This window comes from Leucopleurus acutus, assembly GCF_964270905.1.
Source record: "Leucopleurus acutus genome assembly, chromosome: X".
Lineage (NCBI taxonomy): Eukaryota > Metazoa > Chordata > Mammalia > Artiodactyla > Delphinidae > Leucopleurus > Leucopleurus acutus.
Genome location: NC_139148.1, coordinates 38,702,322 through 38,725,176, shown reverse-complemented (window position 1 = coordinate 38,725,176; position 22,855 = coordinate 38,702,322). Strand labels below are relative to the sequence as shown.

The window sequence follows — 22,855 nt, the reverse complement described above, 5'->3', positions numbered from 1 at the left end:
CGTTATTAAAATTTTCTTGTTTAGTGTTAGACCTGCTTTCTCTTTCCAATCCATGAATGGTCAGGACTCTCTTCCGTTACCACAAAGAACTTCCCTGGCCGCTTCTGAGAACCATCTAGTGAGAGGAGTGTGGGACCTAAGATAAGGAAGAGTGTGGACGTTGCAGATATGCAGGCTCCTGGGGGGGCGGGGACAGGTGACAGTGGTGTTGACCCTGGCGGGGGATTGCTGCCGCTGGCAAGTGGGCCCTCTCCAGAAATTTACTCTCAGAGAAGAGAGAGGCTGTTCTTTTGGAAGAGCAACTCCATCATCTCTGTTTCACGGTATCTGGCCGCTCTTCTCCCCATTTCTATCCTGTTTTGCCTAAGACACTCCCTCCCCTCCTTCACTTAAGTAATTTGTGGCTGTCATACAGTGAGATACGGTTCAGTGCAAACTGTGGAAAGTAATGGTATTTACTTAGAGCTTGAAAAACCCAGGTTCGAGATCTTTTTCTGCTGTTTGTGAGTGCATGACCTTGGGCACGTCACTTAACCATCCTGAGCTTTGGTTTTCTCATCCATACACTGAATATTTGTATTTCATGCATTATCTGCCTGGTGGGATTATTGAAGATTAAATGAGAAAAATATATGAAAGCATATCCTAGGGCTATGATGATGATTGTGATGATTACTATTTAAAAGCTCAGTGGGTGGGCCAGTTCTTCCCACCTAGAAAAATATAGGATTTCTATTTGAAGTCTTACTGAACAGAAATCAGCACTAATTTGCTTATTTGAATTTTTATAGTGAAGTACAAATGCAAGATAGATGGAATTCCTAAAGAAGCTCTTGGCTGTTGAATAAATTTCATATATTTTAAAAACTGTCACAATATAAGTTTTTTTATTTTTTATTTTTTTTGCCATATGTGGGCCTCTCACTGTTGTGGCCTCTCCCGTTGTGGAGCACAGGCTTCGGACGCGCAGGCTCAGCGGCCGTGGCTCACGGGCCCAGCCGCTCCGCGGCATGTGGGATCTTCCCGGACCGGGGCACGAACCCGCGCCCCCTGCATTGGCAGGCGGACCCCCCAACCACCGCGCCACCAGGGAAGCCCAATATAAGTATTTTTAAAGAGATATATAATGGTTCGTGAAAAATACCTGAAATGCCCATGCTTTTATGGGTGTTTAGTATGCAATTTGTTCTAAATGTCTAATCTTGAATGATTAAATAATTTGCATACTGTTTTCAGTGGCATAAATTAAGGGCTAATTGAAGTATAATTTTTTGCCGTAAAATTATATCATCTTTTATGTAGTACATTTTAAAATATTCTAGGCCAGTTCTAATTTTATAGTTTTATTATTTTACTTTAACGTACCGAGTAATTAAAAATTGCTACAAAGAAAAGAAGATGAAAAGGATTTTAGTTAATTTCCCCTCAACAGAGTGAAAAGATGATTAGTAGAATAATGGAACAGAGCTCAACACAGTTCCTGGCACATAAAGATATTCATTAACTATTCCTTAATGAATAAGGAATGAATAATTTCTAAGTATTTCTAGACTTTGGGAAAAGGCACCATTCTCAGTGTTATACAAAATGTGAAGAAGATTGCTTGACATCTTTATACTAAAATGCCTCCATACACAGGTCACACAAGCCAATTTTTCTTGAACCATTAGACCCTCAGTTTGCTCTGCTTGTCTTTTCTCCTTTTGTCTTTGCTCCTGGAGTAGGTTCTCAGGCTTAAGTCAGTTTACAGAGGTTGAGAGACAATTCTCCACAGGTATCTTGCATTGCTGTGGATCTTGCAAGCAGAGACACTGTCTGCTCTTTGTTCTGGATTATCTTTTCAAGGATGTTTATATAGCACACAGCTTTGGAAGACAAAGATAGTCTCTCCTTCTGGAGCAAAGTGCAGGTTTGCTCACAGCCTTGGAACATAGAGGTGGTGTCTCCCTCTAGAACAAAAGGCAGACATGTTTACTGTCCAGTCCAATAAAGTTCATTTCTCCCTCTGAGACAAAAGGCAGGGATGCTTATTGCCCTTATAATAGATTCAGGTTCTCTCATCTCAGGGTTTCTGTCCTATAATGTGTAACCTACTGCATGTGCAGAAGTTACCTGGCCCTTGTTGTGTCACCCTGTGGGAATCGGGGCTCAGGAAACTGGTACAAAAATGCTGATGTTCTGGGTACTGTTATTACTGTGAGTAATAAACTGCCCTTTGTCTCTAACCAAAGCATCTCATGTCTTCTACCAGCATCCATGAAATTGTGGCAGGCTAACTTGCTAGCTTGAAAGTAGGATAAACTCTCAAACCCTAAACACTTCTTGACAACAGGTTTCAGCAGTGTTTGGGTAAGTTGGCTGGTATGGTGTGGTGTAGTTGGCACCTTCATCTAGTTAGCGAGCCTTTTTACCTCCAGTGGCTAATTGCCATTTGGGTGTACTTGGCGACCCTGGGTCCATATTCTAAAGAGGAGAAGTGAATGGGCATCATAGGGTTGGAAGTAGAAGAGGGGATGGGATCCAGAACCTTTAGCCCAGAGCACTGGTTAAAACTATGAAGCCTCTGATAACTCTCACTTTGGGGGAGTGGATGGGTGGTGGTGGACAGAGTCTGTAGAGGAAGAAGGAGGGAGAAGAGGCTGATAGAGGGAAGAAGATTCCAAGAAGCTTCAAAGCAGCATAAAGTCATTCATGCTTATAGAAGCTGTAAATCATGGTGTCGGCATCTACCATAGTGAAGCTCATTAGATTACTTTTTTCAACCAGGAGTGTGCATTTTTGTGAGTACTCTGCTTTGGGGTCTTAGTTCCTTGCGTACTGTGCTCACAGTGAGTGCTAGTGGGTGAAAGTGAGCACGCTTGTTTTGGGAAAAGACATGATGGTAGTGTCTGGCACATTAGGTCACTCTGTTCATACCCCCTCCTCCTTCCCCCCTGCCCTAGTCTTTATGGTTTACTTTAATAGAGTAAACCCTAGTACCACTTAGGCAACTCTAACAACATGCAAGGCTGGTCAAATTACCCTGGGCCTCAGAAGTCTCAGCTCCCTCTGGCACCCCGAGAGTTTGAACATACTGATGCTACTTCGCCAAGAACCAACCCTTTGCCCGCTTCACTGTGGTGGGAAAGCATTCAGGGTTGTTATAAAGATGTACTGTGATGTCTTTCTGGTGAGCCACCCGATGAAACAATTGTGTTTTATTTCACACCGTAGGAATTTTTATCCGGCGTCATCGGATTTCTCTGCCGCCTCCTGATGAGGATCAGTATTATACTGTGCATCGTTTTAATATCAACATAGACATTGTCTTTTATGGTCAGACATTCAAGATTTATGACTGTGATACATTCACAAAAAACTTTTTGAAGAAAATAGGAGTCAAATTAAACCCCCCGGGACAGTGTCCAGAAGATCCTTACCTGAAGACACGGAGAGAGGTAAGTTGATTCATCCATGAACTCTTATCTTCAAGATGAGAATCCCTTCAAAGTCAATAAAGGGTATTGGTACTCCTGATGCAGATGTGAAAGAACTTTGGGGGCCATGGTCACTGGAGTTGTCCTGTTTTCCTCTGGGCTGGAGGGAAGGCTGGGTGTTGGCTTCGGTGCAGGAGATGCTCACTTTCTGCCCCTGCCCCCACTTCTCTCCACGGAGAGTCTCCCTTCCAGGCAGTAGGAGTCTTCAGCGAGCTGCCCAGATGGGATGGTTTCTTAGAGCCCGTGATTGGCTTTGTGGTCACTGACAGTGAAAGAGTTGGGTCCACACTTTCCTGGCTTTTCTTTTCCCATTTTAGTTGCCTATCTCTGGGAAAATCTTTGCTCCTGTGCTACCGATTTACTGAACCCTTTGGGTACGCCTTTTTCCTTCTTCCTTGGGACTCCCAGCTCCCTTTATGGTATTATCAGACGCAGAGGTGTTCAGGAGTGAGGAAGGCCATGATTTCGACATACTCCTATGATGACAGGATGCTTGTTTTTGAAGGCTGACCCCAGCTAGTGTAGGGAGGAAAGAATCAGTGTTAGTAGTGTTACTGTAGTCTTTCCAAAGTTTTTTTTAATGATCCCCTGGCCCAAATTTTATGTTTTACAGAGAAATCTGAATACTCAAAAGGGCAAGTGTCACGTGGAAGGTCACATACCTCACCAATCTTCTTGCTGGGCCTTGAACTCAAATCTCTTGCTTCTTATCCTGATTTTCATTATTGTCATTTGTTTCTCTTCTTATTGAAGTATGATTATACACAGTAAAATACACAGAAATTAAGTATACAGTTTGATGGGTCTTAACAAATGCATATACCCATGTAATCCACATCCGAAATCATGGTATAGATTTCCATCCCCCCAGAAAGTTCCCGCATGCCTTTTTCCAATCTGTCCTTCTCCCCACCCAGGGATGAGCACAGTTCTCATTTCTGTCCCTATAGATGAGTCTCATTTTTATTGTTTCTAAAACTTGTAATTAACTTCTTTGCAGAAAGATAACATAAAATGTAGAATGAAAATCTCCTTTGATTCTGCTTTGATCTCTTGTTAAAAGCTGCATGTAGGATCATTCCTCTATTCCTGCCTCCTAGCCCCAGCAGAATTACCCTCTAACGCTGTAGGCATACAACCCTCCTGAGAAATATATATTGTTGATCCTGGAATATCTAAGGTGAAATCCCTGTGGCGTTATACTTGTGTGTATTGGCATGCAAGGAGATATATGGTTTGGGTTCATTTCTACTTTTTCCAAATGCCCTAGAAGAAGGAGTCTAGATAAATACAAAAGTCTTTAGAACCAGAAGAGAGAACCTAAAAGAAATGGATCTATATGATTTACCACTCTTTTCATCTGGCTACACTCATTCACTAACAGCTGGTATTATATGATAGTGATTGTGAATGATGATGCATTATATGAAATACTTAGAACACTGTGTTATCTCATAAGTTTATAAGGAAAAAAATCTTTTGTTCCAGGAATCAGGAATAAATACCAAGAACAGCCAAGAAATGTTTTAAATAATTTCCTTTCAGATTGGGAGAATCGTTTTAGCATTTATTCCCTCAGGGAGAAAGCTCTTCAATAAATATAGAAATCTGTGGAAAATGAGGAGTTTAGTAAGAGGCTTTTATATTGACTTTAATGCATTTACTTCTCCAGTGTTTGCTGCCTTGAAATGTAAAGTTAAAATTAAACAATTTAACTTGAACTGAAAAGAGCCTTGATGGTATATAATCAATAATGCATTTCTTAGAGGCCTTCTAATGCCAAAGAAAGATTTTTCAATCGTTGACAGTAGAGATCTCGTAATTTCATTTAAATATCAAGGATAAGACTGAAGAGCCTCTGGAAAGGCCATCATGTCTCCCCCACTGTCTTGGGATAAAGTCTGCACCTAGACTGCCCTGGACAGATACAAAATTTTGAGAACTTACAAGTAAGATTACATAACCCGATGTGGGACTACATCTCCCTTGCTAGTGAGCACTTCCTTATATAACCATCCTATTAGGCTACATTAGATAGAATGGGAGCGGTTTGCTCCAAGACAGGGCTGAGACTCTGCAAATAGAGGAGTTGGGCTGAGAAGACTGCCGAGCTAGTGCTTCCTGATTTGGGGGCCAGAGCCCGCGCAGTAGTTCTGTACAGATTGGGAAGTTCTCCATTTGCTCTGCTCCTGTTTCCATGGCCTTTCAGATCTTCACTATCTAAAGCTTTTGAGCAAAATAAAACTGTGAATATATTTCTTCTCTTTCACCTTCACAAAAATCTTTGGATGAGTAAGAAGCATATACAGATACGAATTTTCAGTGAAAAGAATTTTTTGGTTGAAATGTAATTAACATAGACTTGGATGTACAAATCTTAAGCATACCCGTTGACAAGTTTTTAAAAATGTATACAATTTAGTAACCAACACGAAAATCAAGATAGAGAATATTTCCATCACCCCAGAGAGTTCCCTTGTCACCCTTTCCAGTCAGTCCTCTCCCCAGAGGCAATAACTGTTCTAATTTCTGTCACCATATATTAGTTTTGTCTGTTCTTAAACAAGAATTTTAAGTCTTTGAGAAAAGTCAGTTTTCAAAAACATTATAGAAGTATATTTTAGTGTGTTAAAATAATAACGAAAGGCTTCCTAATACTTGAGTGTCTGTATTTCTAAGGTTGAAACTGGTTATATATGCATATCATGTACGTTGTTAGTTGAAATTTTAAAAAATGTCACTGAATAGTCTATAGAAAAGATACGTTTATATTCTTTGATTGCTTGCATCCCAGAAGCAACTATGGAAAAACTTCCACTCTCATTAACCTTTTCTCCATTGGCAGAAGCTAGACTGCATGGAGCCCTTACGTCCCTATCAGTCCTTCGACGCTCTGAAACAGTTCCTTGAGTATGATAGGAAGGTTTTGCGTTTCTTCTGCCTGTGGGACGACTCAGGCTCAGTGTTTGGGGACCATAGAGAACTCATCCTGCATTACTTTCTGTCTGATGATACCATCGAAATCAAAGGAGTATTGCCACATAACTCAGGAAGAGATGCTACGTCATTGTTCCTCCTGAGGAGAAAGGTACCTAAGGTGAGCAATGGACTGCTCTCCGAGTTTGCTTGTGGGCTGAAGACTCTAGTCACTCACTGTCTGGAATGTCATGTGTTATGACTGTGTGATGACAAGTCACCATGTATTAGTGCAAGTGTTTAGAAAACTTTCACTTTGTGCCCTCTATTAATGTACATCTATGAAAGTAATACAGAGGATATGACAAATTGGAGTTGGAATATTCAGGGCTTGAGGCAAGTAAAGGAAAAATGTCAAATGCAAGAGAACTACCTATTCATCATTGAGTTCACTATGAGTCTTATGAAGGTAAATGACTCTCTAGTAAAAGGATTGCTCGTGGCCTTGGGCAGGGCACTGGCCTCTGGCCTCTGTAGCCTACTGAGGAGATCCCATTGTATTGGTCTGGGTTGTGAATACACACACACACACACACACACACACACACACAGGAGTGACTCTTCTGAGAGTAGCCACCAGTCAGCAACTAGCCACTGGTTAGCAACAATGAGAGCTTTTGCATTTTTACTATTAAAAAAGAGTTGTCCAAGTGATTTCTACACATGTTTATGGCCATTTGAGAGCTAATGTAACCTGGGTGCAGCAGAAATGGCACAGAGACAGAAGACCTGGGTTAGAATTGTGAGTCTGCCACTTAACAGCTATGTGACCTTGGGCAAGTCATTAACCTCTCTGAGCATATTTCCCTATCTCTAAAGTGCAGTTAACTAGGCTTCCCTCCTGAGATAACTGTAAAGACTGAATGAGATAATATAGTAAAAAGCATTATCTAAGGACCTATAGGACACGTGAAAGTATCAAGGCTTATTCGCAGCTCTATGTTATATTTTATTTCTTATTTGGATAAAGTATTTTGAAACTTAATTCTTAGTGCTACTGAAAAGATTACTGTAATGCTCATTTCTGATGCAAACAACCACTGGTTATTTGCTTATCACAGGAGACTCTTCCAGATTCTCTGAGTCTCCTGCCAGAAGTCCTGCTGTGTTGCTTCTTGGGGCGGGGGCAGGATTTGTCCCAGAGCGAACTCTGGGCGTATGCACAGCAGGTGGCCAGGAGGTGCCAGGGAAGCCTGTTTTTAGAATGGCTTTGAAAAATAGGCTAAATATAAAATAATAATGACATACCTGACATTTGCAGTGTTCCTTGACATCACTTGCTTCATTTATTCGTTCATTCAACAAATACTTAGTAAGTGTCAGCTGTGTGCCAGCTCTGGGGTTACAGTGAGAAAGAAAATGGATAAAATCCTGCTTTGTGGAGCCTCCATTCTCAGGAGAGATACAGTAGCAGTGGGTGTTCCCTTGACACTCACAGCATCCTTTGAGAAAGCAAGGAGTAAGTACTGTTGTTGCGGTTAGATGACACAACTGAAGTTCTGAGAAGATAAATGCCTGGCCCCCTGTCCCGTAGCTAGGAAGCAGCGAAGAGAGAGTCTGCATCTAAACGTACTGTTGTTTCTTTGTTACGTGGCTTACTGACACCCCACACATCATAAGTTCACACATTGAAACGTAAACATTTTATATCACACGGATCTGGCATGATTCAGATTTCTCATGTGTATGGGATAAACGGATCACTATCAATTTCTATAAGTTAGTTCAGATATTTCCTGCCTGGACCACCTCCAGTGCGGGTGGAACTGAGGAGTGCCCTCCTTGGCTTGCTCCGGGCCACAGTTTCTGTTAGAGGCTGACTGCACTCCATTGCCAACGAGTGCGTCCTTGCTCAGGATCAGGCAGGGTGCTAAGCAAGTAAAGAAGGCAAGGCAGGGTTTCTCCATCAGGGCGTTTTGGAGTTTAAAGATGACTCTGCCGATGAAGTGATTAGAGAGCAACAAAAAGTGGTTTAACCCTGAGGTCGGTGCTACGGAAGTTTGAATCGGGGACAGGCCAGTAGGATGGGAGAGGTCAGGGGGAAAGATGGGACTTTATCAGGGCCTTGAAGGAGGGGGAGAGTGTAGACCAGCCTTCAGCGGGTGGGGAAGCATGGGGAAAGGTGGCTGGAGTCTGTGTCCTGTCTTCCTCGGGATGGCAGAGAAGAACCATACGGTGCCTCTTCCCGCTTGAGTCCCTCAACAGGAGCATGTTTGTGTTTAGAGGCCATCCACTACGTCTTGATTTGATTTTCATCTTCCAGCATGGCCCCCCTGGAGTCTATCAACCAGGCCAGATAACAGACCGGACAGTTCTCAATGTAGATGGTGGCTTGTCAGAGAACCGAGTGTATGGCTGCCTGTTGGATAAATACAAGGTAAGTCACGTTTTATTACTGTTTCCAGCGTGACTTCCCTGGAACGTGGAATGTGGGGTGAGTTACGTGTTCTGCTTCTGGGAGACTGATTGTGAATGAAATCGATGAGTATATAAATGTATGTGTTGCAGTGCTGTTTATCAATAATAAACATGCTTAAGTGCATGTATAAATATATGCATCGCACTGCCATTTGGTAGCACTACATTGCTAAAAGAATGTTTTAAAATGTTAATATTGAGCGGTTGTCTTTTGATTTGATTTAAACATTTTGGTTATGAATGATATAATTGATTTTTTTTAATTTCTTTTTCCCTTTGGGGGTGGATGCCAATGTCTTTGGTGGGTCTGTGGTGTCAATGTCACGTTCCTTTGTTTTAATTAGCTAGGAAAAGTAGACCAAGAGTTTTACAAAGATAGTGACCTGTCCATAGGAACCGCCATCAATGTGTGGGGAAGGAAAGTGCTCCTTTGTGACTGTGATGAATTCATGAAGACTTATTGTAAGACTAAATATGGAATTGGTAAGTGATACATCTGTCAGTTAGAAAATAATATTTAAAACTTAGCGTCTTTGTTCCCTAGTTAGGCTTGATCTGACTTTTGAGTTTCAAATTCTAAGCTCATAATAGCTACCGTTTATTGAGCATTTGCTAACTGCTGGGCATCTGTTGTCTTATTTATTCCTAACAACAATTCTAGAAGGGTAGGCTCATTATCCCCATTTTAGAGGTGAAGAAACTATGGCGTACAAGGGGCTTACTTGTCGAAGGTCATGCAGCAAGTAAAGGGTGAGCCAAGACTTGAACTTGTCTGCCTGATGCCAAAGGCTTCCATTTGCCCGTATAGCCCCCTGCCTCACTAGAGTATGGGGGCAATGCTTTGGTTAAGCAACTGAAATGGAAATCCAAACACTTTTCTTTTCCCTGAATTCTTGCTTACCACAGAGGATATACTTATTTGAGCTCTCTGGGGAATTGTGCCAATCTGCTCTACCTTTCCTGGTGAGGCTTAGCCAGGCTTCCAGCTTCTCTCTTCTTAGATATCCATTCCATTCAGATCAGGTTAGCGCAGTTCAGAATGAAAACCAGTGATTTATTAAGCACCTACCACATGCAGGTCATTGCAGTAGACAGAGGAGCTGCAGAGTTGTGTAAGGAGTTTCTAGGCTTGAAGGGGAGCAGAGACCTACTGCATGTTACACGGTGTTATAAGAGTCACAGAAGCAGGTGGAGGATCTGAGGTGAAACCTGAAAAACAAGCCCCTCCATTTGTTAAACCTGCCGGCCAGCTCTTCCCCCACCTGGGCCCTCTACCCCAGGCTCCAGGTACCTACCGGTGCTTGGCGAAGTGGGGTGGTGGAAGTTGCCAACCTCCCAGACTGGGGTTTGGAGCTCTGATGGGGGGTGTTTACCCCTCTCCGAACCTTGGAGTATTCCTATGAGCTCACTTCCTGAGCGATGAGTTGGAAGCCAGAAGCAACCACAGCTTCCTAAAAGACAAGGTGCTTTGTCTTTAGAATGAGACGAGGCCCACCTTACGTGTCTTGGTGTCCCCACTGTGTCGTATTCCTGGCCTCCTGGGAATCTTTATATTATGGGAGAAGGCACACAGCCTACAAAGGGGCTGGAATAAAAAAGAATTTCAATTTCCCTCCTCTGTGCATTAAGGGAGCTTGTTCCACAGCATCTGCGTGCCAGATTAGTCAGAATGGAGGCAAATTGGTGGCCTCTTCTTATATTATTTTCTAAAATTAGTCCTATTTAGTGGACACAGTTGAGCATATTTGTTTTAGGGCCTGAGGACAAGAAGCTGCCAGGAATGTGCAGGTAGTGGCTGCTGTAGAGAAGCTGCTAGTGACCCTTAGATATTTGGGAAGGATAGTTTGCTTTTTAATAAATGTAAGTGCCTGTTCAGAATCAGCAAGTCTTCAGTGTAGACTTGGAAAATTTTTAAAAATGATGTATATATGAAATGAGTCACTGAAGACATTTACCTGTGTCCTACTGAAAGATTGCCTTAATTTAAAGGACGTGGTAAAGGTTCAAAACAGCATATGATCCCTTAAATAGCAAGTCCAACATTCGGTTGATGTTTGTCTGTCAGCTTGATTTTGAGAATACAAAGGTCGCGTTTGGGAAAATGAACGTTAATGCTGGAGAGACACGGGACACTGTTAGTCTTTTAACGGGTTTGCGGGGAACTTTCAGAGGCAGAGTAAATCCACCGGTGCGCTCCAAATCCAGCCATCCTCGGCATTTATCAGCTTCAAATGCCCTATGGTCCATTTCAGTTGAGCCCTAGTGCTTAATTTCTTTCTGCTCACTTCTTTTGCTCACTCTATAGACTTACTGTACTACGTTAAAAAAGTCATTTGTGCCTTTAAAGCTAATATAACGTGAGCATTATGCATTTAATCAGAAAATTATGCAAATGCAAAATTATGATGCATTTTATAGTCATGCTGACTTTTTATATTTCTCATAACATATGTTAAAATACCCCATTTAACAGACACTATTATTACACGACATTTCTTGAGTAACAGCAGTGTACTTAATGTAACTAATGACTGGAAATTATATCCATGATTCAGGGTGGAGGGGAGTGAATCAATATTCTCTGATAATCTTTACATTTGCTTTCCCTGACTTTTGGTAACATTAAATTAATAGACTTAATGTTACTTAGATACAGTTACTGCTGACATTTTAATTTTTTTGTAACTCATCTGGTTGTAAAAATTCATGAGACTGACCAAGTTTTATACATTATATTTTGGTATCCTTGAAGCCCAAACCAGGACAAAGTCCTGGCAATAACTGTGGTCACATTTCCTTCCTTGTCAGTAATTGTGGTCTCCACAGGAAGGAGCTGACAACTGCCAATGACACAGCTAGGGACCTAGGAAGCCAGGGGGAAATTTCTAATGCAGTATACAGCCTGGGTGCTTCAGTACCTTCTCTTACCTAATGCCGCCCCAACATATTTTGGGGGAGAAAAAATGGCAGACAGACTAAGAGATGGAGTTGGCCACAGTCCCAAGAATTGTGCACGAGTAGGCTTTCTATTATGTGGAAGCAGAGGGCTTGATAGAATTCCAAGAGATATATGTAACCCCTGCATGAAACCCAATCTGACTCCTAAAAAGATGAGATTGTTTTGTGTATTTAAGGATTCTAAAGAGAAGGCAACTTCTTCCACAAAACAGTCCAGTGTGAGTCCCCCACTAGGCAGCTTGGCCATCCCGCTGGCCCTGGCTTGTCTGCCGGGGCGGGAGCTTGTCACTCCCTCATTATTTCATGTGCATGAACACGGACTGGCAGATGGAGGCCTGTCGGACTTTCCTGTAGCCTGAAGGTTGGAAAAGGCTCCAGGGGCTCTAGCAGGTGTTTCTTTCACTGAAGAGACAGGGATTTGAATGTAAACTGTTCTTACCTAGAATTCCTGCCTTGGGTTATTATTTCTTTGTCTATAAGAGGACTTTCTTATTATCGATTCTTAGTGGTTGGGACAGCCAAACTAGTAATAAGACCATTCATTCGCATTGTTCTCGAATGCTTATTAGGCTATACCGACATTAAGGATAAGCAAAAAACTTAAAGCACCTTTAATTTTGTGGAGTTGTTTATGGCCGCCTCTGAAGTCTTGGTGTTAGAAGCAGCAGGCATCCAAGATGAGAGTCTAATGATCATTTGAGCAAATTAGCCATCCCAAGGTGCAGCGACAGAGGTAGAATTTGCTTATAGTCTCTCCACGTGGCTTTGATAGAGCTAACAATTTCACCTTTTTTTTTTTTTTAACCTCTCCTATGAAGTGAAGAGGGTTGTGGATTAGATGATTTCTAAGGGTTTTCTAGCTAGAGCTAGAAAATTATGTGATTCACTAATTATTTGACCCAAAAATGAACGTCCCACCAAAATCATTTGACCTGGGTATTGGGTACAAGCAGAGGTGGATTTACCTTGAAGTTAATGAAGCTTAAGCTTTAGGGTTCTTTCTTTGCAGGGGCCCCACTCCAAGGCCCTGGGCCTAATTTTGTCTTAATTATTTGACATTTTTAGTCTTAAAGAGCTTCTCCCAAATTATATAAGCTTTAAACCTGGGTCCATATCTGGGTTACTAGTACATCAGAGATGAACTTCGATGAAGGCTCTTTCCAGAATCGTTTCCAAATGAGATGATGAATCGTAAATCACTGTGAAGGAGCATTAAGACATATCCTTTAAAAAAATCTATCACCTCTCGGTAAATTTGTTGCAATCTGGTCAGTGTGGATGAACATTCAATATATATGTTTTTACAAGTCTTTTGGAATTAGAGGAATCAGACTATTTGAAAGACAGATGTGTCTCAGCATCCATCAGAGTGTCAGTTTAAGGAGATATTTGGGAAGATGCTTTGTAAAAAAAAAAAGTATACTTTTTCATTAAATATTTTTTTAACACCTGAAACATGCAGGATGCTGGGGTGATGGAAAACCAAAGACAGAAAGTTATTCAGGTGCGAGTTCAAACCTTTGTGAATATACGCAATTACCCAGAAAAATGAGATCTTCAGTCAGGGTATCCAAAAAGACTGGGTTGTTAAAAAAGTCAGACATGGTGGAGTGGAACAGTTCTCAGCATTTATACACTAGATGGCACTGTGGGTGCAGAGGAAAGCTCTAAATTGATGCTTTTGTTACTTAAATCTGTGGCAAAAATTATGTAGTTGAGAAAACAACACTGTGTTATAAAACCTGTAATTTGGGGGGGAGGTGTAGAATGCATTCTTAATTACTGTGAGATTCAATATGTGTCCTCTTTTGGTTAGGCTGCGTAGATTAGTATATAGAGTTGTATGCGGCTGTCCCCTGTTAGAAGAAACCAATCATGCCCCAATTTTCTAATAATCATGTAGAGCTCTCCCTGCAATCCCTATGGTCCTTTTCCTAAAATGAAGGTACCAGTTAGTGAGTGGTGTGTTTCATGTAACAATTAGCAATGAAAGGGTCTACTGTAATTCTGCCTAATTCCAAGATTTGAACTTTTCTCTTTATTACCAAAGCTTCTCTTTAATTGCCACAAAAATAGCAATAGGAGAGGCTCACCAGTCACTTCCGTACCGGCAGTCTGGCTGCCCCCTTTCACTGAGTCAGTGAGAAAGATTTGATGGCATTCTCTTTGCCAATATGTCTTCTGTAAGCAGTTTCTGTTAGGATGGAACAATACTCTTTTGGGGATTATGCTTGAAGAGATTTCACACAAAGGCTGTTAGGAAGTCTAAGTAAATGTGAAAGTTGAAAATGTTTTCAAATCAGAGTTAGAAACAGCCTCAAACCCTTAGCCTTTTGATCAATCAGTACAAAAAAAACCTCCCTCAATTTTAAGAGTAAGGTTGCCTTGGATGACAAATTGATGCGAGAGGTATGCACTAAATCTGTACTCTTCCTTCTATTAGAACTCTGGCAATGGAAAAGGAAATCTTTGCTTATGTGAACCTCCTTTCACGCACTAATGGAAACGCCTATGGGATAGTCAACCTTGGGGAAGAGGTAGAAATTAGATTCCATGGGTTGTTTTGTTTTGTTGCTTTGTTTTGTTTTGTTTTAAGAAAGACCCTGACATCTTCTTGTCCATTTGTGGTGTGACAAACTCAGGTGACTGGGATGTGTTGAGTCAATGTATTATTTGCTTTGGAGAACACACTTGCTTCTCAGAGATGGTACAGCCTCACAAATGAGTACCAACAGCTCCTAGGCTATTATAAATATGTCTCTCCTTCTTCACAGATGACAAACGAATAAAGAAAGTCAACAGTATTTACCACTTACAACTCCCTTTGAGAGTAGGCAGTGGCTGTTTTAAAGCTTTTGTTCGTTTGTTTGGTTTTGGTTTTAGTCCTTATTTATTTATTTATTTATTTTTGCTTCATCACATTTCAGTACGATTGCAGTCTTTACTTGGGCAATAACAGAAGCACCCTGGAGTGGTGGTTGGTGAGAAGAAGTTTTGTTTTTGTTTTTGATCTAGACAGTGAAGTGTCATGGCCTGGAGCTGAGTTGGAAGAAAGGGGGAGAGGGTTTAAAAAGTGGGCACAAGAGGAGGGGACATCAGATGGGGAAGGTAAAGCAAAACACTTAGGAGTCAGTCCTGTTTGGAAAGGAATTTGATTAGTGACTGTTGACTAAAGATAAGACAGGGCTACATTACAGGTTAAAACATGGCATGGGTGGCATAAAGTTCCAAGTTTGAATTTTCCTATCATTGGAAAAATCAGGGAAGAACAAAAAATATTCTGAAATGGGGATGCGACGACAAAAGATAAATGTTTACTTGTTCGACACAGTCTCTTTTTTTTTCTTCCTTTTGAACCAATGGCAACTATTGAGTGAGTTTTGTGGTTTTTGTAAACACGATTGAAACCTACCCTCCCAGGATTTTGCTGTGTTTTGTTTGAAAGAGTTTAAAATAGTCTACAAAGATCTCCATGTTCATCTTGAAAACATAACAAACCTTTCAAAACAGCCATAATCAGGGCAAAAAAAAATATTGATGTTTCATCTGCCTTTGTTTTGTTATAGAGAACTTTACCTCGATTTCATGCAAGGCCCCACCTCCTCCAAATATAGAAAGGAAATTTCCACGTTACACCGGCTTTGGTTCTGAAGAGGATTCTCTCTGCTCCTGCAGAGGCCTCGTGCCCACACCTCATCAGAGGAACGTCATGGAAAATGACAGGTGCTTGAGGGAACCACTGTTTTAGTCTGATCTTTCCCAAATGTGTTCAGGGTTTATAATATTGTCCTCATGACAAAACAGATGACACTTAATTTGTCTGATTTCAAGTCCAGGGACATGTTGTTATACCTTTTTAACGAAGTTGATTAATATGTAAGTATTAACAGGTTCTTACTGCAGTGGTTATTTTATTTTTTTCCAGCTTTTCGAGAAATAATTGACATATAACATTGTATAAGTTTAAGGCATGCAACGTAATGATTTGATATATGTATGTGTTGAAAAATGATCATCACAGTAAGATTAGTTAACATTCATCATTCTCACATAGTTATAGTTTTTTTCTTGTGATGAGAACTTTTAAGATTTACTCTCTCAGAAACTTACAAATATACATTAGCACTAACTCTAGTCATCATGTTGTATGTTATGTTCCCAGAACTTATTTATCTTATAGCTGGAAGTTGGTACCTTTTGGTCACCTTCACCCAATTCTCCCCTGCTCCGCACACCTCTGGCAATCACCAGTCTGATCTCTGTTTCTATGAATTTGGTTTTTGTAGATTCTACATAATCTACATATAAGTGAGATCATGCAGTATTTGTCTTTCTCTGTCTGACTTATTTTACTTAGCATAATATCCTCAAGGTCCATCCATGCCGTCGCAGATGTCAGGATTTCCTTCTTTTCTATGGCTGAATAATATTTCATTGTGTGGGGCTTCCCTGGTGGCGCAGTGGTTGAGAGTCCGCCTGCCGATGCAGGGGACATGGGTTCGTGCCCCGGTCCGGGAAGATCCCACATGCCACGGAGCGGCTGGGCCCGTGAGCCATGGCCGCTGAGCCTGCGCAGCCGGAGCCTGTGCTCCGCAATGGGAGAGGCCACAACAGTAAGAGGCCCACGTACTGCAAAAAAAAAAAAAAAAAAAAATTTCATTGTGTGTATGTATCTTATATAAATATAGATATATGTATACACACACACACACACACACACATATATATGCTTTTATTTATCCATTCATCTGTCAGTAGACACTTAGATTGTTTCTCTCTTTTAGGTATTGCAAATAATACTGCATTGAACATGGGGGTGCAGATATCTTTTTGGGACAGTGATTTCATTTCCTTTGCATATATATCCAAAAGTGAAATTGCTGGATGATATGGTAGTTCTATTTTTAGTTTTTTGAGGAGCCTCCATACTGTTCTCCACAGTGACTGCACCAATTTACATCCCCACCAACAGTGCACAAGGGGTTCCCTTTTCTCCACACCCTCACGTTGAGTGGTTATTTTAATGTGTCATCTGGAAGCTACTAAAGCCATATTATCCACAATCTATATTGCCTTTCCATGTATATGTGTATATATATGCCTTTCCATATATATATCTCCTCAAGATGGTCCCTAAGAAATGGTATAGAGTAGGGGTCAGCAAACTTTTTCTTAAAGGGTCAGGTAGCAAATATTTTCTGCTTTGCAGACCATGCGGCCTCTGTCACAACCACTTAGCTCTGTCATTGTAGCATGAAAACAGCCACAGACAATATGTAACTACACTCCGATAAAACTGTTTATGGACACTGACGTTTGAATTTCATATGATTTTTACATATCACAAAATGTTATTCTTTCGATTGTTTTCAATCATTTAAAAATATAAAAATCATTCTTTGCTCATAGGCCATACCAAAACAGGTGACTGGCTGTATTTGGCCCATAGGCTGTAGTGGCTTCAGTGATTTGTAAGTGTTTTTTAGCATGTTATTTGGCAACTAACGTGGTTTTAATTTGAGAGATTTGGTTGAGTTCAGTAACCATAGCTTGCTCGTGTGGTGGAATATGATTTCAAAAGGTGGACTTTCAGAAGTGTTCCCAATATATATGAGGAAAAATCTGCCTCTGAGTCATGTGTATAGCTGTGAGCACTGCCCATGGCTACTTTTTGCTTCTTCAGAGAATGGAGGCCCTGGAGAAAGAAGTCAGGGGGGAAGAGTGGTGGGGAAATGTTGCAGATGCTTGAATAGGATGCGGGCTAAACACCGAAGTCCTGGCATGAGGGAAATAGTGGGTCAGGAGAACCTGTGGAGAAAAATGATAAAGGGAACATGGAGTAAGAGCAGGAGGAGGAGAAGAACAAGACAGCACCCTGAATTTGATAAAATTTAAGGGCATCAAATACCGTTGTAGAATATTTTGAGGTGAAGAGAATAGTTTTGCTCTAACTGTAAACGTGGTGAAAATATGTTACAAATTGTGTAGAATGTCTAAAAGGCTGCCTTTGCCCTGACACGATGTCCTTTGTCTTTTAAGAAATAATCTTTTATTTGTAAGGACTTGGGAGTTTTGTTTTTAAGTTTCAGAGTTGATGCTACTCAAGGTGTGGCCTCCACACTGGTTAGAAATACAAATTCCCGTGCTTCACCCCAGACCTATCGAGGCCCAATCTCTGTGCGTGGGGCCTGGTACTGTGTTTTAACAAGACTTCCAGGGGGTTCTGGTGATGGGCACCAGGGTTTGAGAACCACTGATTTCGATCATGTAAGAGGGACACCAACTCATACTCCATCCTCCCTTATAGGTAGCAGTGTTTACAGTGAAGTTCGAGGGCGGGACTTTTGATGGATACTTCTCACTAACTGCTGTTTTGAAGGGCAGCCACCAAAGGAGGTGGGCAGAAAGAACGTCCCTATTGTAAAAGGAGAGAGAATTTTTCTTATAAGTAAACAGGATGAAACACGATCCAGTGTGTTACTTCTGGAATCCAGGGGGAAAAGAGTTCCTTGTGGGTAGCTGCCTTAGTCTCTCTTTCTGTCTGCACCATGTCAACTTGCCCACAGAGCACTGACTGTAGACAGCATTCCACGTTCTTGTCATGCTGTTGTGGCCAGAGGATGGTGGTACAGGCACGAATGGGTCTAATTTCTTTTCTTTCTGTCCACTGCTTGTTCTGTGCCAGGAATACACTTCCCTCAAGCTCCTCCCACACAGTGACCTTGTTTCCATAGAAACTGGCACATTCAGCTGGAGACTTATACATGAGTTTGAATAACCCAAGGTTTTAAAACCGTGAGAACCTAAGGAAGATGATCTCACAAAGCATACAAAGAACAGTTTCTTAATGCAAATAAATAAACCGTGAATTGAGACGTGCAATAGTACATGACATATATTGATTATATATATATTGCTATTAAAAATGTACTGGCTGCTTATTGTTGTATGAGGTTAATGGTGATCTACTGTGAGTCATTGGAGGAGATAGTTTCAAGTTAAAGCGTATGAGGTTTTTTGATGGAATGAAGACCTTTTTTGTCTGGGTAAAAATTCACTGTGGTGGCCTGCTGGGCAGATTTTCTAGTCTGACTTGGGAAAACCAGAAGAATATCTTTCTCACTGCACCTGGCTGAATTAGGTACTTTGTTCTCTGTGTGCTCACAATACTCTGCTGATCATACCTCTAACAATAATAATATTACTAATAAAAAGCAGTTTATGGTTATGGTATGCTAACTACAATACTTGATCTCATTTAACCCTCAAAACAACCTCATAAAGTTGGTAATATTATTGTACCCATTCTTCACATGAGGAAATTGAGGCTCAGAGAGGCTATACGATTTGCCCAAGCTCATACAGCTAATTTTTAGTTGAAGTAGGATTTGAACACAGGGAAGTGTGACTCCTAGAGTTCACCTTTCTTGTCCCAGAATCTGTACTTATCACAGTGTGTGGCAATTACTTGTTTATATCGAGACCAGCGCTCCTTGAGGGCAGGGACTGGCTTTATTGCTTCTCTTAGAGTTAGAACAGTGTTGGCTATGTACTTGGGGTTCAATAGATATTTTGTCCGTAAGAGGACGAATGATGAATAAGTGAGTAAATAGAATGAACATTCACCCTTTTAGTTCTTAATGATGGATAGAAGAGATGGATGACTTCCTACCAGGAAGGCCATTATCCCAGACTTGTGCTATTCATAATCATATAGCATCTAAAAATTCACGGTTTAATCTTAATCTCTGACTTGTTTCAGATATTGTTCATCTGTTGTCTCCATCAGTCATTTTTTTTCCTCTTTAAACAAGTTTTCCCCATCAATAATAATAAGCCTTCACGTCTCTTCTAACCATAAGACTATAGCTATAGCTATCTTTAAGGTCCTCAGCAGGTATGTAGCCCTGGGTGAGCCATTCATTTTCTTAGTCAGCAAATATTTACTGAGTACCCACTATGTGCCGAGCACTGATCTTGGGACACATCAGTGAACAAAACAGATACAAAGCCCTGCCCTCATAGAACTTACATTCTAGCTGGGGAGGCAGATAGTAAACAATTAAGGTAATACATAAGTACATTCTGTAGTATATAGAAGGTCTTAAAGTGCCATGGAAAAAATAAAGAAGGTAGCTATGAAAAGAATAAAGGGGACTTGGAATGTGGGCCTGAAGAGCACCCCTGGTTTCAATTTTAAGCGGTGTGGTCTGGATGGACTTTACTGAGGAGAGGAAACATGTTCTAGGCAGAAGGAACAGTCAGTGTAAAGACCCTGAGCAAGGAGCAGGCTTGGGATGCACAAGGAACAGGCAGGAGGCTGACAAGGATAGAACAGATGAGTAATGGGCAGAGTAGACAGATTAAGAGAAGTCATGGGCGATCAGATAACATAGGGCCTTGCAGACCATTGTCAGGATTCTTTTGACTTCAAGTGATAAGGCGACTCATTGGGAGATTTGAGCAGAAGAAGAGTGACTTGATCTGATTTACATATTAAAAGAATGACTGCAGATGCAGTGTTGAGCAAAGACTGTAGAAGGGCAATGGTGGAAGTAAAGACCAGTTAAGAGGCTACTGCAGTAGTCCAAGAGAAAAGTTATGATGGCTTCATGAGGGCGAGTACCATGAAAATGATGAGATATAGCAGATTCTGGAAATATTTTGAAGGTTGTGCCAATAGGATTTCCTGGCAGATTGGATATGAGGTGTGAAAGAAGAGAGGAGATACAGATGACTCCCAAGATTTCTCCAACTAGAAAGATGGAGTTGCCATGTAGTGAGATGGGAAAGACTATAGTTAGAGTAGGTTTGGGGCAAGAGCAGCAGTTCAGTTTTGGAACAAGTTAAGTTTGAGATGTCAGATGTCAAGTAGAGATGTTAAGTTGGCCATTGGATATACGAGTCTGGGGTTCCGGGAGAGAGGTCTGAGCTAGAGATAGAACTCTGGAAATCATCAGCATGTAGGCAGTATTTAAAGCCTGAGACTAGAAGAGATCACCAAAGGAGTGAATATACACAGAGAAGTGGATGACCAAGTTATTCCTTGTTATCCCCAGGACACCCCAAATAAAGAGATTGAGGAAAAGAAGAGGAACCAGCAAAGGATACTGAAAAGGAATAAGCAAGGAGGTAGGAGGAGCAAAACCAAGAGAAAATACAGGATCCTGGAAGCCAAGTGAAGCAAGAATGTCATGGAAGAAGGAGTGATTATTTGTACCAACTGCTGCTGATTGGTCAAGTTAGACGCAAAAATGGAATTGGAAGTCCATTGGAATTGGCATTGTGGAGATAGATCATTGTTGACCCTGACAAGGGTAGTTTAGGTAGAGCTAACCTAATGGAAGTGGATTTAAGAGAGAATGGGAGAAGAAGTCAAGACAGTGATTATAGATAACTCTGGGCTGTGTGTAGAAAAAGTTAAGACATGGCTGGACCTAGGAATTTATCATTTGTTTTGAGACAACGGTATTCAGTAAACACATTTTTAAAAACCAGTCAAGAATACAAGTCTGTACAGTGCTAAATTGGGTGCCACGCATAATGGTCGGTGCAGGAGGCGTGAATAGGTGGTCAGCTGGGTGGGCAGCCATGGTCAAAGAGAGCTCTACTGATTGGGGCCCAAATGGATGGACAGGACTCTGGACAGGCATAGGACAGGATGAGGGTGTACCCTGGGGGAGGGGATGACACCAAGCGAAGGCCTGGAAGTAGAAACAAGCACAGTGTGGGGCACTAAGTGAAGTGGCTTGTGTGACTTGAGTAGAGAGTGTATCATTGGCAGTCATGACAAATAGCTGTATGTGTAGGTATTTGAACCTGACTATCAATGGCCCAGGAAGCCAGATTGAGCAGTATAGGTGGTATGATCAGAAGCAGGGAAAATGCTAAAATTTTTCTGAGTGCTGGGCATATTGTGATAAAAAGAGTGTTTAGAAAAGTTTGATGATTAGCTTATTAGCCAAGCAAATGTCTGAAGCTACTTGCAAGTGTTTTTCAAAGTGTGCTCTGGGGATGACTTCATCAGAATCTCCTGGGGAGCTTATTAAAAATGCAGGTTTCTGGAGCTGCAAGCTAACTACTGAATCCATACCTCTGGGGGTAGGACTCTGGATTCTGTATATTTAACAAGCTCCCAGGTGACTTTCATACATGACAAAGTTTGTGAATGACTGGTCTAAAGATTTTGTTTGAGTAGATTATATTCCTGATTGATAAGCTGTCCAGAACACTAGAATTAGGTTAAAAAAAAAGGGCATATTAAACATGAAAAATCCATACTTAACATACACTCTTATACATTTATGTAAGTTCTAAGAAGCTAAATTTGCAATTGTATTCATTTGGCCTGACATTAGACCTCATTCAGTTGTTTGAATGATATTTCAGGCATCTGTAAAAGTATGGGTCTTTCATGAGAGGGGATTACCAAATCTGTTTGTTACTTTTAAATCCAATTATGTACCAGAGAAGATGGTTGAGAAGGTATAGCTGCCCTCCTCCCCTATGCTGTATGAGGTCTGCCTGACGCCTGGGAAACTAGGGACTAAGAAAACAGCTATGGAGATCTGGCTGTTTTGCCAGGGCTGCCCTGGGGGTAGCCTTCCAGATTGCTACTTCCCATCTCACTTGAGGCCTCAAGCTGTGAATCATGGCGCCATGCTTTTTCAGCCCTCCTTCCCTGGACAATCAAAGAAAGGAGCAGAGAAAAGCACCTTCTGCCTCTGCAAATCACAAATAAGTGTTCTTGTTTGTTTGTTTTTAAATCAGTGTGATCACAAGGAAAGAATGAATTTCAGCGTACGAGACTGAAAGTGAGGACCTCTCTGCTTAGAGTTGTGACAGGGAAGGGATGAAGTACATGGTTTATTTTACTCTCTGCCTCCTTGGGGTAATGATTTTGATTATCGGAGACCTCCCAAAGGGTTCAGTATTTGTCATGAGGTCTAACTGATATCCACAGGCATGCTTCTGCTGGCAGACCATAAATAAATTTCTTCCAAGACCAGGCAATCAATTTTGGGAAC

At 41.3% G+C, this 22,855-nt stretch overlaps 1 protein-coding gene across 1 annotated transcript in view; it reads left to right on the top strand.

Moving 5' to 3' along the window:
- The window catches only part of EFHC2 (EF-hand domain containing 2), a gene marked incomplete at its 3' end in the record, with an annotated part of 202,345 nt that overhangs the window by 88,060 nt on the left and 91,430 nt on the right, over nucleotides 1–22,855 (top strand). The window contains 5 exon segments of the mRNA XM_082865263.1: nucleotides 3,214–3,437; nucleotides 6,322–6,573; nucleotides 8,716–8,829; nucleotides 9,215–9,353; nucleotides 15,395–15,551. Of these exon segments, the coding sequence (XP_082721389.1) occupies nucleotides 3,214–3,437; nucleotides 6,322–6,573; nucleotides 8,716–8,829; nucleotides 9,215–9,353; nucleotides 15,395–15,551 (886 nt within the window).